We start from the raw sequence: 17,141 nt of genomic DNA, 5'->3' as shown, positions 1-17,141 counted from the left end.
TCGTCAAAAACGGAGCGTCAGTAATCAACCAACATAACCTTTTAATCGGAATCGTCATAATCGTATATGACAATATTGGATCGTCGTAACCACTATGACGATCAAATATCGATCACCGGCAATTTGAGCATGCCACATCAGATCCTACGTGGGTAGTATGACGTGGCAAAACTATGACGAAATCAAATCATCGTAATCCAAAATCAGCCCGGCCCATTTTTATGGTTTGCATGGGTCAAGCCCATTAACACCAGCCTTTTTCTCCTAGGCCATGGCATTTTCCAATCAATTTATCTTTTGGGCTTTAGCTTTTTACATCCATTGTTTAGTCCTTTTTGTCTTTTGGGCCTCAGCCTTTTTTGGCCCATTTGATTTTCGGCCCTTGACCTTTTACATTTTTTGTTGTTCGGGCCCTTTTTACGGTGCATATATTCATGCACTAGTCCAACCAGTCACATTGGACCCAATTATCAAAGCACACTCATCAGATTAGTTCTCTCTGGTCCTATTTGTCAGGTTTTATTTGACAATAATTAAAAACATATAATTCAACCAAAAACAAGAAATATATGAAATTCTTTTGAAAGAGAATTAAGTAACCCACAGTTCAACCGCATATACAAGAACGACACAATGAAGCTAGCTCAGATTGTAAACCCACCCTACAGCAGCAACATCCATTATCAATCGAATAATGAATAAAATCAAGGATGTCCTTCTGGCCGGACTCAGCACCCAACCTCCAGGCATATATACTGCCAGGTACACTTCTTGCTGCTGCATGGCACCAATGCCATGGTAACCTGCCAACTACCACCGGTCCAAGAACAATCCTCCATCGTATGCTCTTCCATCCATCCTGCATGACAACAACCATGAGGAAAATTAGTCCACAAGTATATGCTTAACCGGTCAATCCAACAATCAAAACCATTCAAGTTTCAGGAAATGCCTATATAGTAATCTTGGACGAGTGAGACTTCACAGCTTCACGCTTCAATTTTCTTAAGGCCCGGAGCTCCTGTAAAAGAGGAACCACCACATTTTTAGTCTCAAGGGGAATACTTTACATATCTACACCAAATCGAGCAACTAGGTCTGAATCACTTTGGATGGCACAAATGCTCACATATTAACAGGTGTCTATCATGCTTCCGCTGCATGATCAACAAACAATAATTATCACACTAATGCAGGAATAAGACGAGATAATGAGCATATAGCTCTCAAACAATAATAATCGCACTAATGTTGTGCTAGGAAGGCCAATATTATGTTGGTTCCAGCAATTAAGATCAAAGGTAGCTAGTTTATAAAGCAGAATAAAACATACAATTGACGTGACATAACAAACTGCAAGGAAGTATTGCATTACATATACCAGATAGATATTTGCTTATAAGAACCATTCCGAACTCAGAACACAGTTACCCAGCATGTAGGTTAAGAAATAAAATCTCAGGAAGTAACCATTGACTAGGTGGAACAAGTGTAATGACATTAACCTTATAGCACAGAAAACAAAGGACCGAGATTGGTGTCTGCAATCTTCTTTAGTTAAATTCGTACAATACTCCTTCAGCTCAGAACCATCTTTTGTTTTGAATTGCCAGATACAAAATCAAGGTTAGTATGACGAAAAATAGATGATACTCACCAGACATGGAAGATGCCAACCAGACCAAATGATTTGGTGGAGCTCATTAGTACTCAATAGCTAAAGTCAGATATGTACAATAACCTATTAAAGCTACCAGTCTATCAATGTCCCTTCCGTTTTTTATCTGTTTCGTTAACTGAATGAGCATGGCATGTGAATGAGTACCACGAGCTTATTAGGAATGCATGTTTCAAGAGCACAGTAATAAAGGGCAGTGTAACAGCAGTAGCAATAAGCATTTCAAAACATGAATCATATCCACCGTCCCAGGAACCGTCCCAGGACAGGAACCATATTCCATTTTAGCATATTTCATAATTGTCGTAACATGTTTTTTACCATCTAAGAGCCACTAACTGAAGCAAATAGTAACAAAATAGATTACATAACTCACCTATTCTTGCAGAGAATGTCCATGTACTTGCCAAGAAAAACTCCTTGGAGTTGATGTTCACAACCACCTGCAAGATCTAACACGCCACGGACCTTTCTCCTCTTACCTAACGAAATAGCAAAGTAAGAAGCATGCATGCCATAGTAATACACATACAAGCTAGTTGTACAATGGACATGCATTTCCAAAAACAGAAAGTACTCGTAGACAAAAATATCCAAATAAATAACATAAAAATTTGTCCTTCCAATTGAAAAATAAGTTACTACGCAATAGGGACCAGAAACTAGTTCAGAATTTACTCGAGTTATGACATGTGTATCTTTACAGTAAAATAATCAACAGAAGCGCAGCAACTCAGTTCACTGACATCACAAGATTAAAGTGCTGCCACACATGCTACCAATACATGCTCACAACAAAGAAATCAAATACTGGAGTTGTTTGTGGCCTTAAAAACACACAGAATAATTAATCATATCAGTTGGAAAAGTAAGGTTACTTTTTTCACAGCCACAACTAGTATGTCCAAAAACCATTAACTAACAACGTACAGAGGTAGAAAGGAGCTTCTGCTAGAAACTAAATATCTCATTTGGAGGTAGAAAAAAAACATGAACCAAAAAGGTGCTAACAGGGAAGCATTAAGTAGTTTAGGATGAAGCAATTATGTCCATTATCAAGCTATATATTGATGTAAAGCATTAATAAACAGTGGACTATTCCGTACTTGATGAACAGGCTAATGGAGACATTAACTTGGAGATTTATAGATACTGAATTGAGCAAATATAGATACATATGGTGCTGAATCAAGTTTTGTTCCCACGTTCTACACTAACGCTTTGAGCACAAATCACATTCAACTGTTAATTTGTACATCGGAGACTCCGAGTGCCACAGACCTGATCCAAACAAGATCCCAGTACACAATGGGCCCAAAGATCCCAATACCCGAGCGTCTTGCCCGGGTTCTCGCTCTTGTTGTTGGGGAAGACGACGAGCCGGAGGTTGCTGGCGATGCATCCTCCCCTTGCATGGGGTGGACGAGCTTCTCGTCGAGCATGTGCAGGTCGTACGCCTCCTCCCCTTCTGCGAGGACACGCAGCACCTCCCGCTCTACCCCTCTAACACCCATAACAAGTAGCCCGCCGTGGGTAATGTCGTCGGAGGGAGGGTGGCGGTGGAAGCCGGCCCGAATGCGAGGAGAGTTGGTCGGGCCTTTGACCGTCCGCGGCGCCCGCACGCTGCTATCGGCGGTCCTGCAGGTCCTATCGGTAAAGGCCGGGGTTTGCCGGCTGGCCGCATCCGGCCCGCGCGATGAATCCGGTCGCCGAGCCTAGTCACCACCACCAGCTGCTCGGGCGCCGCCATCGCAATGCCTCCTGCTCCTCTATGTACATTCAGAATACTGGGCTAGAGTTTTCTGTTTGAGGTGAGGTTCGAAGGTTCAACGAGGTGGGATAGAGAGAGGGGAATGCGGGGATTCCGGAGAGAAGGTCTGCCGGGCAGGGAGTGGCCGGAGTTAGGCAGGATCTAGGCCGGCGGCGGAGGTGAATGAATGGGTGGAGGGAGGCGTTGTTAGGTCACGAGTGGTTCTGTAGTTCTGTTTGATGGATTTGGGCTCGGGCTGGGAGGGGATAGCGCCAAAAAAATTCTAGCCTAGGCCCGTTTTCAGATTGGTTTCGCGCTTCGGCCAAAATCCAGCGCGGGACTACACATGCGCGGAAAATATTTCGGGCTTCAGATGTAGGTCCAATGGACGGCTGAGACTCCTTCAGATGACTGATCCGTGGGTACAAGTGGTTTAGTATTTTGATTGGCTGAAAACAATAGTCCATTGGCTGGCTCTTTTTGCATGCCTAACAATGTTGATTTGGGTTACCTCAAAAAAAAACAATGTTGATTTGGGGATCTTTTATTTTCTTTGCATACAACAAGCATTTTCTATTTTCTGAGAGGACCAAAAGAATATTTTTTGTGTTAATTAACGTCGTTGTTGGTCGTGAGTTCGGACTGCCCATATGCGTGCATTACGACGATCTTAATTTGTCGCAATCGCCTAGAAATAACGTCGTACCGCGTGCCTTAGTTTATGACGATTTTGTGCTAGGAAATAATGACGTTTATATACACATCGTCGTAATTTTCTAGGGTTTTGGTCCCCTCAAAACAGCTAACGACCATTCAATATGAAATCGTCATAGAATCATGATGATTTTATCTATGGTCACGGAGAAAATGTCACAAGTCAACACATTTCTTGTAGTGCTTGGCAAACATAATGTGTATTGTAATCTATTAATTTTCCATGGTATTTTGTATTTTCATGTCTTTGTTTGAGTAGTGACTTTTTCATGGCAATTGTTTATATAGTTTGTTGTTGGTTTCATATAAGTATATGTTATCTTCTATGATGATCTTGTTGTACTAACATATGAGTGCACACATATTTTGGGCGATGCACAAGGTTGTCACCGTTGCATGTTGATAGGATGAGGGACAACTAGAGCTTGAGAGAAACCATGTTCCAATTCTTATATTCATGTTGTATTAATCCATGGTTAATCAACGGGGGTATAACTATGGGGACCTTTAAACTTACAGCGGTGGTTGGACTTTATGTCATAGTAATTCTCTTGTTTGTTCTTAATTGGCCTTGGGAACTAGTGGTGTAATTGCTCATGTATATGACTACACCTATATATGGCTCCTCTCTAGAATAAACTATAAAAAGACTATCTTTGTGCTTCACTAATTATGACAACCACGCAAATGAAGTAGCAATTTGCTAGAACACTTACTCCCTTAATCCCTTGAGTTACTCCACTTCACTTTACTTAATCTCATTTTACTTTAGTACACTTTACTTTTCTTGCATTAGTTTTAATTATTGCATTTTAATTTTAGCACATATAGTTTCATAGTAAAAATCTATTCACACACACATTATAGATCATAGCTTTGCATAGAAGGCTACATACGTGGGTTATAGGGCTTTAGAGAATAAATAGTTTACCTTCAGCTCCTTGTGGGTTCGAGACTCAAATACTTATCGAATTGTACTAGGGTGACACCAACTTTGTCATTATTTGGTGGAGATATATATATTCAAATTATGTTGTAATCATTATGCCTCTGGTCCATATCATGTTTTACACTTGTGAGTAGTTCCCCATGTTCCTGGGGGCATAGGATGATCTAGCTATGATTCTACTACCTCCGATTCAAGGAATAAGGCGCCCTCATTTTACGTGCTTTTCGTTTGACCAAGTATTACTTTAAATATAAAAAGATTGTTTGTCTGAAATTAACATCATTAAAAAGTGTTTTTCAATACGAATCCAACGATACTAATTACATATAATATAACCAAGATTTTGTTGCTCAATTTTTATGGTCAAAGTTCGTCTTGAAATACTCGTGCGCCTTATTCCTTGGGATGGAGGTAGTATATGATATGCAATGAGTATTTGGTCAATTTTTTTCTATCTTTTATGTTATTTTATGATTGTTTTATGCGAACATCGACTGCATATTACTTCACCTATATGGGCTCATGGTGCTACACTTTAATGTAATGAATGAGTATTGGAAGGGACGGAATAACATAAACCGTTTTCCAATACTTTGAGTTGCATTAGAGGGGTTTATGTCGGGGACCAATGATCTAATTGCTATGGTAGGACATTTTATGTCTTAATGATTTCAATACTTGCAAATGAAAATGGCTCTAGGACCCATCATAAGGGGTGTATTTACTCATATCTTCAGCTCCTAGTGGGTCCGATAACCTTTTTTATTGAAAAGTACTACAATTGATTTCCTGCACTTGGGAGCCATCAGTACGCCATCCTACAACTCAGAAGAACAAAAATAAATGATAAAAAATAATTGGTGTAAGGGCAACCATTCACCTCGCTTCAACCATGAACAAAACTAATTCCCAAGTATATAGAACTTATAAACCTATTAGTTCGCTAGTTCAATTGTTATTAGCACCAAAATTCGCATATGCGACGACAGGTACGAAATCGTTTCGTCCTCGCGCTCCCGTGGGCGCGCGGGCGAAACCCTAACCCGCCGCGCCGCCACCCCCTCCCCAGGTCCGTCACCTGCTTCGCCGCCGCCAAGGGGCGCAACCTGAGCGAAGCTCGGGCGGCGCCGGCGGCGGCGGGGCACCTCCTCTCCCTCACGCGGTGGCGGCGGCGCGGGCCGTGGCGGCCGGTGGGGGCGCGGCGCCGGGCGGAGGGCGTCGGGCGCGGCTGTTCGGCGGCGGCGCGGAGACTCCAAGATCTCGGGCGTGCTCCTCGCGGTGGCGGCTCCCTCCGGAGCGTCCGCAGCGGCGAGCGGCGCGAGCTCTGCCTGCTCCTGGTAGCGGGTGACGGGAGGCGGCGCTCGGGGCGGGGTTTCGGCAGCTAATCGGGTCGGCAGCGGCGCCGTTCTTGAGGAGGGCGGCAGGGAATAGGACGGGCAGGGGCAGCGGCCGGCTGGCCGCCGCGTGCTCGGGCCGGGGCAGGGGCCCTGGGCCAGGCCGTGATCTCCCGTAAGCCCCGGATCCAGATCTGGCGGTTCTACAGCCGTGGGGGCTGTGGGGCGTCGATCCCGCTGCGCCCTCTCTCGGGGTGGTGCTGGTATTTGCCGTCGCGTGTCCGCAGGTCCGTGCTCTTTGTGGTGGTTTCCCGTCTTCCTCAGGTCAGCGGCGAGCAGAGTTTGGGCGCCGGGGCGGCGGCCCTGGTCGGTGGGAGCCATCTTGGTTGGCGGGCGTGCCAGTGGCTCAGGAGCTGGCCGGAAACCATGGTCGCGGGGGTGACGTGGTGGCCGGCGGGCAGCATGCGGTGGCAGCGGGTCGATCGGTCGGTCGATTTCCTGTGTAGAAGGCGGGGAGTGTTTGCCGTGGGGAAACCCTTGCCCGCTCGGGCCACGACGGCGACGTCCGCGGACGCCGCTCCCTTCTTGAAGGCGTTGGTGAGGCTTCTCCTTGTCCTTCTACGTGCTCCGGGTGAAAGCCCAAGATCCTCGGATCGGGCGGTGGCGGCGCTCTTGTGTCGTGTTCTTCTTGAAGACACCGTCTTGGAGTTCACAGTGTGCGGCTCTCCGTTGGTGGTGTGGCTGAGGCGAGGTATTCGACGAGCAAGGGGCTTCGGGTGAAAACCTTAGATCTGCGGATCGGGCGGTGACGGCGCTCTCGTGTCGTGTTCTTCTTGAAGACATTGTCTTGGAGCTTACCATGTTTCTTCGGATGGCGTTGGCTATTCGCTTGGCGACCTTCGGCAAAGCTTGCGTCCTGCCCTGCCTCCTCGTCGAGTTTCCATGGTGCGGCATGTTGGGGTTCGAACGACGGTGGTCGATGCACAGTGGTGGTCGGCCACTGGTGGCGCTGCCCGCGGCGGGGAGCTCTGTTGACGGCGTGCGTGTTCGATAGCTCTCTCTAGGGTGAGCTCCGGCCCGACACTGTTGTTGTCCGGTGTCTTCTCCGAGTCTTCGTAGGCTTCGTAAGGGTCGTGATCGTCGTCCGAGTTCCCGGATGTAGCCATGTTGGCAATTCGTGTGGGTGTGTGGGTGTGTGTTGTAAGCTGGGTTTAGCTCTTTGTACCTTGTCGCCGTTGAGGGCGTTATTAATTTAACGTCGGGCCTTTGGCCTTTGATCTAAAAAAAAATCGCATATGCCATGGTTATGGTCATTCAAAGGTAGACCTAGACATGAATTTCAAGCCTAGAGGCTGGAACGAGCTTACAAATTGCGTGATCTAGGAAAGATCTGGCCCAGGCTTTTCCATGTTTGCACGGATTCCGGCCTGATTTATAAGCCCGATGGTTGGACCAGGCCAGGTTTGGGGTATTTTTTCAAATCAAAGGTTCAAAAGAAAAAAAAACACATTAACCTAGGTCAAAAGCTCAAGTCAACCCCCGGCGAGAGATTTAGTCAGATCCGAAGGAGGAAGGCAGCCGTCCAATACCGATCCGACGGTGGTCCGAGACCCGCCCCTAATCCAATCCCAATCCCAATCCCAAACGCCTTGGCCGTCCGACGCTCCAATAATCCTCCAAGAGTCCTCCTCCCCTCCTTCTCTCAGGTCTCAGCCGACTCTCGACCCCATCTCCGGCAGCCGCCGCCGCCCGCGGGGATGTCGTCCGGCCAGCAGCCCAGGAAGCGCCTCACGAGCTCGTCCCTGCCGCCGGACCACCACAGATCGAGACAGAAGCGGCCGAAGCTCGTCGACCAGTCTTCCCTGCTCAGCCTGAACCCCCACGTCCGCCTCTGGTGGGACGGGGCCTCCAGGCGGGTCATCCCCGCCGAGGACCAGATCGGGATCCCCTGGTCCCGCCTCGCCCCTTTCGTAGACGGCCCGCCCCGCCGGCGCGCTTCCCGGCTGGCCGATGTGCTTTCTGTTCCCAAAGATGTCTTCTTGCTGGAGAACCTGCGGCGGGTGCTGTCCTACGAGGTACTACTGTCGTCGCCCTGTTCTTTTCATGCTCTCAGTCTCAGTGGTTGGCTGACCTGTGTATGTATGTATGCTCGTAGTAGTATGTTGGAACTCAACTCACATGCTTGGTTGATTCTTGCTGTGCTGTGCTGTTTACCAGGTCTGGGACAAGTACCTGACAGAGGCCGACATGAAGTTCCTGGCCCAGTTCCTCCCAACTGGGACCAACACGGAGGAGACGGTGCACTCGCTGCTCACCGGGAAGAACCACCACTTCGGGAATCCCCTGCTAAGCTGGCAAGTACTACTCCCGGTGTCTGTGCATATACTATTTGACCACTGGCCCTAGATGAGGCTCTGATTTAGCTAGGTTATGTTGGGCTCCAGGTCATCGGCTCTCTGCTATGGCCATCTGCATCCGGACGCCTTGCTTAGCAAGGAGCGGCAGATTAGGGCCGACAAGAAGGCGTGTGGCGAGCAGCTAAACGAGTACCATTCAGAGTATGTCAAAAAATGCAAATAATCTACCCACGCTGTTCTGCTTCCATTGTGCGATTCTTAGTAACGCCCAACTCTATGCAGCATGACTGAGACCTTGACCAAGTGGAAGGACAAGTGGTTGACTTGTGAGAACCCAGAAATCCTATTCAGGTTACCAAGTTCTCCCTCCCCCAAGATTATACTCCCTCCGTTCCTTTCTATAGTGCCTATAGATTTTTGGCATTTGTATCAGAATATAAGGTTGTAGCTTAGCTTTTTTTCAATTACCCCCTCCCCGTTCAGCTCCCAAATCGTTTAGCTCCCAAAATTGTTATGCTAAGTTAGGAAGATATGGATTTCCCAAATTTTAAGTTGATCTCAAGTCGTTTAGCCAGGGGTCTTGTGTAAAAAAATACTCTTGCGCTAATTTCCGTGCCAAAAAACAATAGGCACTATAGAATGGAACAGAGGGAGTATTTCTTTTCTTTTCTTTTCTTTTCTTTTCTTTTCACTGTCATTAAGTTATTGAACTTTCATCCCCAAATGACCCATTTATGTAGTATTAGTTATCATTGGACCTGCACTTCTTTTCTGTTATCTTGTGAAACTATACTATTTTGAATATCCTGGTCATACTTTGTTAGTTGCTACTAAATAGTCAGATGCTCACCGGTGGCTCCTATAAACGGAAAAGCTAATCTGTTTTGGATTGTTCTGACTTGAAGTATTATCGTGCTATCTGGTGTAGGGACAACCCTGCGAAACAGAAAAAAAGAGACCATGGAGAAAATGTCTTATCTTCTAAAGCTCTTAACAACGCCATGCCTCTCAAGGTTGTACGGAATGGTGATGTCACAAAGTTCATGTCATATATTAAGGTAAACTTATTGGTGATTCCTCTATGATAGATGTGCAATGTAAATGAAATTTGAGGCACTGCTGTCCTTAGGATAACATAACCGACGAGCTTTGAATTGTATGCCATTTCTGTTCCTAGGTGCAGTATGAAGCTTTCAATGTCTTGTTCACGAACAATTTCAGTAGCATGGATAATTGTTACACCTGAAAACCAATATAATTTTCATGAAATGTTATCCAAGGGGATTCTTTGTTAAGTTTTTGATTGGTGCCATTGCCAGCGCTCACGAGGATGCCATATTGTTGGATGTATCATCCATATGCTGTTCTGGAATCACAGATTTATTTCATATGCCTTCTTTCAGATCACCAAGTCACAACACGAGCTTGTTAAGAGAATGAAACAGTCTGGTGATGGCATTCAGACGAAACAGCTTAGTAGTGTTATTGGTGACATTGATAACTTCCACGTGAAGCCATATGAGACATTGATGGAGGATGAGAAGAATAAACTGCATGCTTATTGGTCAGTAATATCTTAATGTAGCGTGTTCTCGCTTTTGATGTGTATTTTCTTACGTTCAATTATACCCATGCTAGGGCAATTCTATCACGTCAAGAACTCCCTGCTGCTGTTGAGGCCCGCCGGGAAAGGAAGTCGATGGCTCAGAATTTAATGACGTCATTGTGCCTTGAACTTGCGGTGGAAGAGGTTTGTTATGCTTTATCCCACCTTTTGTATGTTGAGAACTATTTTTATACGGAGAACATGGGTTTTACTTTTGTACGGAAAATATTATGGATTTTTCAACACGGCGTTCGCCCATTTCCATTGATTCAAACGGAAAGAACAAGTTCACAGCCAGTTACTTTGCATGAAGTAAAAGAAGCGAGTTGGGCCACCATCAGGAAAGTACGAACCTTCGACATCGAAGACCCACCATGGGTTGAAAACCTGATGCCACCATCAACGCCAACTAAAAAACTAATACAAGTACAAACACATCTAGCCATAAGTAAAGAAAAGATGTTCAGCAGACTTATTTTCTTTACAAAAGGAACACTTATTTTCTTGAGCTCTTGTAACCATTTTAGTTGAACATTCAACAGCAGCCTTAAACATGGGGGACAGAGAGTCTCCCTGTTGTACGCCTTTCGTACTCTGAAAATATGGACCCATTTTGTTATTTATTTTCACCGCCAGTCCCATTATGCAAGATTTTTCTAACCCAGCCACAAAGAATATCCCCACACGACTCAGTTTGTTATTTATTTCACCGCCAAAGTTCCATTATGCAAGATCTTTCTAACCCAGTCACAAAGAATATCCCCACACGTCCCAGTTTGTTATTTATTTTCAGCGTCAGTCCCATCATTCAATATTTTTCTAACCCAGTCACAGAGAATATCCCCACACCTCTTAGCTGCCAACTTAGCAGGAAATCCTAATCGACCTTATCGCACACCTTCTTGAAGCCCAATTTCAAAATAATACCAACATGTTCACATGAGTATGGTGCAAAAATTTCATGAAGCGACATAATCCCATCAATAATGTTCCCTTTCTTAATAAAGGAATTTTGGTTGGCACTAATCAATTTATCCGCAAAAGGTTCCAACAGAATAGTCAAAACTTTAGTTAACAGCTTATATATACATCTTTTTTTTTGACAACTTTACCGTAGGGGAATCCCCTACGGTGTAGATTTTATATATTAAAAGAGGTAACAAACTGTGCAACTGATCAAAAGATCATATCAGTAGGAGTTACATCAAGGCGGAAAGAAATGAGCAAGAAAGTGCATCGAGGATTAAATAAAAATACTAAGCAACCAGTCAATGAGTGGTTGAACTAGAGGTGCTTTAATCTTGTATTGGTGAAGCATGAGATCATTCTGAAAACGCACTTTCCAACGTCCAAAAGAAGAGTTTTGTCCCTTGAAGATCAAATCATTTCGCACCTTCCAAATATTCCATGCTGCGCAAGACACCACTTCCATGAAACAAGGACCAGAAAAGTTCTTGGCTAAGAGAAAACGCCTAGTAATAGGCAGGGATAAATCCCAAGATATACCAATGGCTTCCCAACACTCTTTTGCAAACTGGCAGTCCAAAAACAAATGATCACGTGTCTCCAAATGCTGCAACATGCACAATACACAATTAGGTCCAGACTCGAGGTGCCAACTCTTCCGAAGCATCAAATCTCTCGTATTAAGCCGATCATGAAAAAGAAGCCAGAGAAACACTTTAAGCTTAGGTAGCATTCTAGATTTCCAGAGGGCTTTGAACGCAGCATCAGTCGGGAGCTGCTCAAAGAGAAAATTATAAAACTTGGATGGTGAGTATTTCGAGCTCCCCCAGATAAATGACCTCTGATCATTGGCTTCAACATTAGCAGGGGTATCTAGCAAAAGTTGAGAAACGAGTTGCAGCTCTTGATAAGCTTCTACAGACAGGGGAAGCGCAAAATGGGAAAATAAATCCAGAGAGTTGCGGAGTATGGCCACTGATTCATCCTCATCAAGAACATAAGAGTAAAGCCGAGGAAATTTATCACAAAGGAGCTCACCCGATAGGCCGATACCCAGCGATCTTTCCAAAAAAGGACTGTGGATCCATCCCCAATCGAGCAGTGGGTGACACTATGGTACTACTCCACTAGACTGAAGATATCCGCCACCAAAACGAACCTCTTTTGGTCTGAGCATGTGGTACTGTGTTACCATATAGAGACCAAACAAGTCGCACCCACGGAACATTCTCCTTCATGTAGAACTTATGTATCTGCTTCAAAAGCAAAGCCTTATTTTGTAGCTCCAGATTGAGTACACCCAAGCCACCATGTTTCTTGGGACGGCAAACTAGTGACCAAGCCGCCAGAGAGTGCGACGACGTCGCCCCTTCCTCCTTAGACCGTAGACAGTGCCTACTTGCACGATCACAAACATTTAGGATTGCCTTCTGATCCTTAAGTGAGCATATATAAAAGTTGGGTAAGGACGAAATCACAGATTTCACAAATTGTAGTCGACCACCATAGTTCAAAAATCTCGCGCTGGCATTCATCCTCCCTCCACTAGACTGACCAAGGGAGACATATCATTGATCGTGGGCTTCATTGTTCCTAATGGAAGACCGAGATAAGTGAAAGGCAGAACTCCTGTAGCACAACCAAATGTGGTAGCAAGTTCCACCAACCTGTCAGCAGAAATATTGATTGGCATCATGGATGATTTAAAATAATTGACTCTTAGTCCTGTAGCCTGAGCAAAACTTTCAAGAACATCTTTTAGAACCAGTAATTGTGTTGGACAAGCCTGCATTATAACCAATGTGTCGTCCGCGTACTGGATAATGGGAAAATTATATATACATCTTAAAAGGCAAATGGTCCTGCACAGACACTTTAGGTAACAAAGTGATAATGCCATAATTCAAACGTTGCACATCAAGCTCCCCAGCATGAAATGCCGAAAATAAGCTCATTACATCCCCAGCATCAAGCTCCCCAGCATGTTGATGAAATTCTACAGGAATGTTATCTGGTCCAGTGGCTTGTTTGCTTTCATAGAAAATAAAGCATTTTTCATGAGCCCACTAATAGGAAACATGTTTCCAGGAGCAGGCCCAAATAGATTCTTAATTTCTTATAATAATTTGTAGCATGTTCCAACAAATTACCAGACCCAAACAGATTTTTTCAAGGCAGACATAGTATTCTTCCTTTTTCTCTCATTTGCAACTCAATGAAAATAACTTGTATTGAGATCACCTTCCAACATCCATTTTTCATGGGATTTTTGCAGCCACTGCAATTTCTCCTCAGCACACAACTCTAATAAGGCAACATTAATATATCAGACTTACTCTTATAAAGCTCAGGAGGAAGCTCATCATCTTCCTCCATACACTCCAGGTTAGCTAACTCTTCTTTTAATTCCATTTCTTTTTCTTGTTGTGGCCATATATATTAGATCCCCAACCTTTAAAGTATTTCTTAAATCTTTTCACCTTTATAGGATCCACACTATACCCATTTTTTCTCCAAATCTTATCAACCAGGGAATGGAACACCTCATTCTTGAACCCAGGAAACATCAAACTGAAACTCTCTTGACTTATTAGTCATAGGAGCCTGACTACTAGAATCAAGAAGAAAAGCATTATGATCAGAAAGGTCTCTTGCCAACTTTCTTATCGAAATCCCCCGTGATCATAATGCTTCTTCCCATTAATGAGACATGAGGATCCTATCTTTCCAGAGTGGGAGTGGCATGCTTATTGGAGTGCCACCATGTATAAAAGTTTCCCTCAAGCCTTAGGTATGAATGACTAAATTAAAAAGATCAGTAGAATGATAATGAACAAAAGTAGTGTTTTTCTCTTCACAACGTCTTAAAATATTAAAGTTACCACAAATAATATAAGGCATCATAATCCCATGACAGAAAGCAATCACTTTTAAACTCTTCTTGTGCAGCACCATACAGCACAGTAAGAGCCCAACGACACTTCTTTTTCTTTGTCCCACAAAATAAATATCAACATAAATCTACCAACTTTGAAAGCACTAACTTCCAAGGAATCATTCTTAATAACCGTTCATGATGTCAAAATGCATCTGTTCATCTCTAGCAAATTTTGGAAAACTTGATGTGATCATGCAAAATATGATCAAATGCATTGTAGGGAAAAGATGAGAGTTGTAGATATACTCTTCAAAAGAAATGATGTATATGCACGTGAAATCATGAATATCAGACTTCCCATGCATTGTTGCCCAATTAGTCAGCACATATAATATTACAGTGGCAACTCATTAATAATCATGCAGCCTTGTCGGTTTAGGCATCAAGCAAAACATGGAAAGTTACAAACTGCATCTTTTCAATACCCACATGATTTGTTTCTAACAAAACCACCTTCTAATTTTTGAGAAGGCAGAGCAGGTAGCTGACAGAACAGCTTATCAAAACGGTGGCATCTCAGATGAACAGGAAGAACCGGTAGACCGCACGCCTGAGGATGTGGCACAACCTGGGCATAATAGCAGTGCAGTTCCTGGAGATGAAGATGATAATGATACAAGTGATACAGATACATCCAGTGACTCTCATGACAGTACAGATCAAGATGTCAATGGTACAAGTGATACAGGTACATCCACTGACTCTCATGACAGCCCAAACAGTTCAGATCAAGATGCCATGGGCACAAATAACACAAATATAACTACACAGAGTCAGAGTAGCGCAGATGAACAAGATCAAGAATTTGAAAAAACAAGCGGCATGAATACAAGCGCTAAGAGTGGCAACAGCTCAGCCAGGCAAGATGAGGATATGGAAGATACCAGCTGCAAAGATTTTAATCCAGGCCCGGAAGATGATGACATCGAAGATACCAGCTGCAAAGATACATCTCTTGAAGATCATAACATTCCAGATATGCAAGAACAGGAGACTAAGCCCATGAACCACACAATCTCACCTATTGAAGGCCTTAACAGTGCAAGTATGCTAGTTCAAGATTGTACAAACACTGGCTATGTAGGTTTTCCTATTCATAGTAATGGTGGTTTGGATGAGCAAACTGATGATTTGAAGAACATGTGCTACCCGAGTGCCTCAGCTGGACATGAAAATAAAATCGAGATGAACCATATGGGTCTTGCTCAAAGAGAGACTGCGAGAACTACAGTGATGTCCTCTGACTGTACCTTGCTTTTCTCGAAGCCTTTCAGCAAACAAAATAATGCTGAAGAAGGTCCTGAGCTAAATGGACCTGCAAAGTATCAGGATGTTTTATGGCAGTCAGTAAGCCCTGTGGATTCCTTTTACCGCCCTCCAGGGAATAATATGTATGTACAGTCACGAGCCCTGCAGCTTGAACATCATCCCTCCACAGAGCCAGCAACTTCTATAATTGATGCCAGACAGCGACAGCAAGCTCAAATCGCTGTCACCACTGCATTACCAATGTGCAACCCAGCATCTCTGCTGCCACCATTCACAAACCAGTTAACTAGCGAGCAGCTCCTAAACAGTGTCAATGGTATTGGAATGACCCCCTCTTATTCACTTGGACACATGAATGGCACGAAACAATCTGTCAACTTGCATTCCATGACAAACAGGCATGTAGCACAATCTGGTCTTGTTCAAGAGCCGATGCAACTGCTTGATGTGAGGCACAATGGACTCTACTCGCAGCAAGTTGAGAATAACATGTATCCTGGCCCGGTTCTCTGTACTCAAAACACCATTCCTATGGTGGAGCAGCAAAAATTTGCTGGCCACGCACCTTTGGACAGAAGTGGCAGCTGGTTCCCTAATGAGCAGCAGCCATTGCATAATAATAATAATAATACTTGGTCTGGGATGGAATCGAATGACATTGTCTTGGGGCAGGATCTGCCTAGCCAGGATGGAAGCCTTTCGAGCGTACTGTCCCAGTACAAACAGGTATCTTCACACGTGTCAAACTCAGAACAGTTCATTGGAAGGAGGAATCTAGTTCCTCCCCATGGTTTATCTGGGAACTTAGCTGTCCCATCTCCAGACGGCTATGTGTACACCCAGAATAATATGGCAAGTAGCCTTCCAGTTCCAAGAAGCCAGGCAGATGTCAGTCTGCAATGGGCACAAGGAGGCCATAGAAATGGAATGGCTTCTTTCAAGCAGTTTGGTGGAGATCCATGGTCAAGATAGCACCTACCTGGTTGCATTCTGTATAGTAGTTTCTCCTATTCATTGGAGATTGCGGAGCGTGGTGATTTTGTTAGATGGAGGGAGGATTTGTTGTGTACATAGCGAGCCAAGGTGTAGATGAGTTACTGCGCACAGAGAATGAACAAGTTGAGGTTTTGCAACTCCATGTTTGTTTAGGTTAGAATGCTTTCTTTTATTTTACAGAATAAGGAGATGCTGCCCTCTGCCAGCTAAGCAGCTGACGAGTAAAATCTCATCATTGTGATCTGTATTCAGGGTGAATTGGAGAGTTTGACTTTCATTTACTACAGTTTTGTCGATGTACTCTGATGTGATGAATATGAAATGCGAGTGTACAAGTGTTGAGCCGGTTGAGACTGTTGATCTTGCAAATGAGTTGCCGCGCCAGAGAAAATAAGTTGAGGTTTTGCAACTCCATGTTTGTTTAGGTTAGAATGCTTTTATTTTACAGAATAAGGAGATGCTGCCCTCTGCCAGCTAACCGCTGACGAGTAAAATCTCATCATTGTGATCTGTATTCAGGGTGAATTGGAGAGTTTGACTTTCATTTACTGCAGTTTTGTCGATGTACTCTGATGTGATGAATA

At 44.2% G+C, this 17,141-nt stretch overlaps 1 protein-coding gene and 1 long non-coding RNA gene across 2 annotated transcripts; one reads left to right on the top strand and one right to left on the bottom strand.

Annotated features, from left to right (window-relative positions):
• Positions 1–569: 569 nt before the first annotated feature.
• Positions 570–2,263, bottom strand: LOC124701061. The gene is made up of 2 exons (XR_007001906.1): positions 1,506–2,263; positions 570–1,021 (listed from the first exon to the last, which is right to left on the bottom strand). It is a non-coding gene; the product is annotated as an uncharacterized LOC124701061 (long non-coding RNA).
• Positions 2,264–8,162: 5,899 nt separating this feature from the next.
• LOC124704712 lies at positions 8,163–16,908 on the top strand. The gene is made up of 8 exons (XM_047236984.1): positions 8,163–8,500; positions 8,643–8,779; positions 8,870–8,983; positions 9,065–9,133; positions 9,711–9,840; positions 10,186–10,346; positions 10,421–10,532; positions 14,764–16,908. Exons 1-8 carry the CDS (start codon positions 8,183–8,185, stop codon positions 16,531–16,533), a joined length of 2,811 nt encoding a protein of 936 aa, XP_047092940.1. The 5' UTR covers positions 8,163–8,182; the 3' UTR covers positions 16,534–16,908.
• Positions 16,909–17,141: the final 233 nt, after the last annotated feature.

This window comes from Lolium rigidum, chromosome 3 (assembly GCF_022539505.1).
Source record: "Lolium rigidum isolate FL_2022 chromosome 3, APGP_CSIRO_Lrig_0.1, whole genome shotgun sequence".
In the NCBI taxonomy this organism is placed as follows: domain Eukaryota; kingdom Viridiplantae; phylum Streptophyta; class Magnoliopsida; order Poales; family Poaceae; genus Lolium; species Lolium rigidum.
Note: the sequence above shows the minus strand (reverse complement) of the source record. Positions and strands in the feature narration are given on the sequence as shown.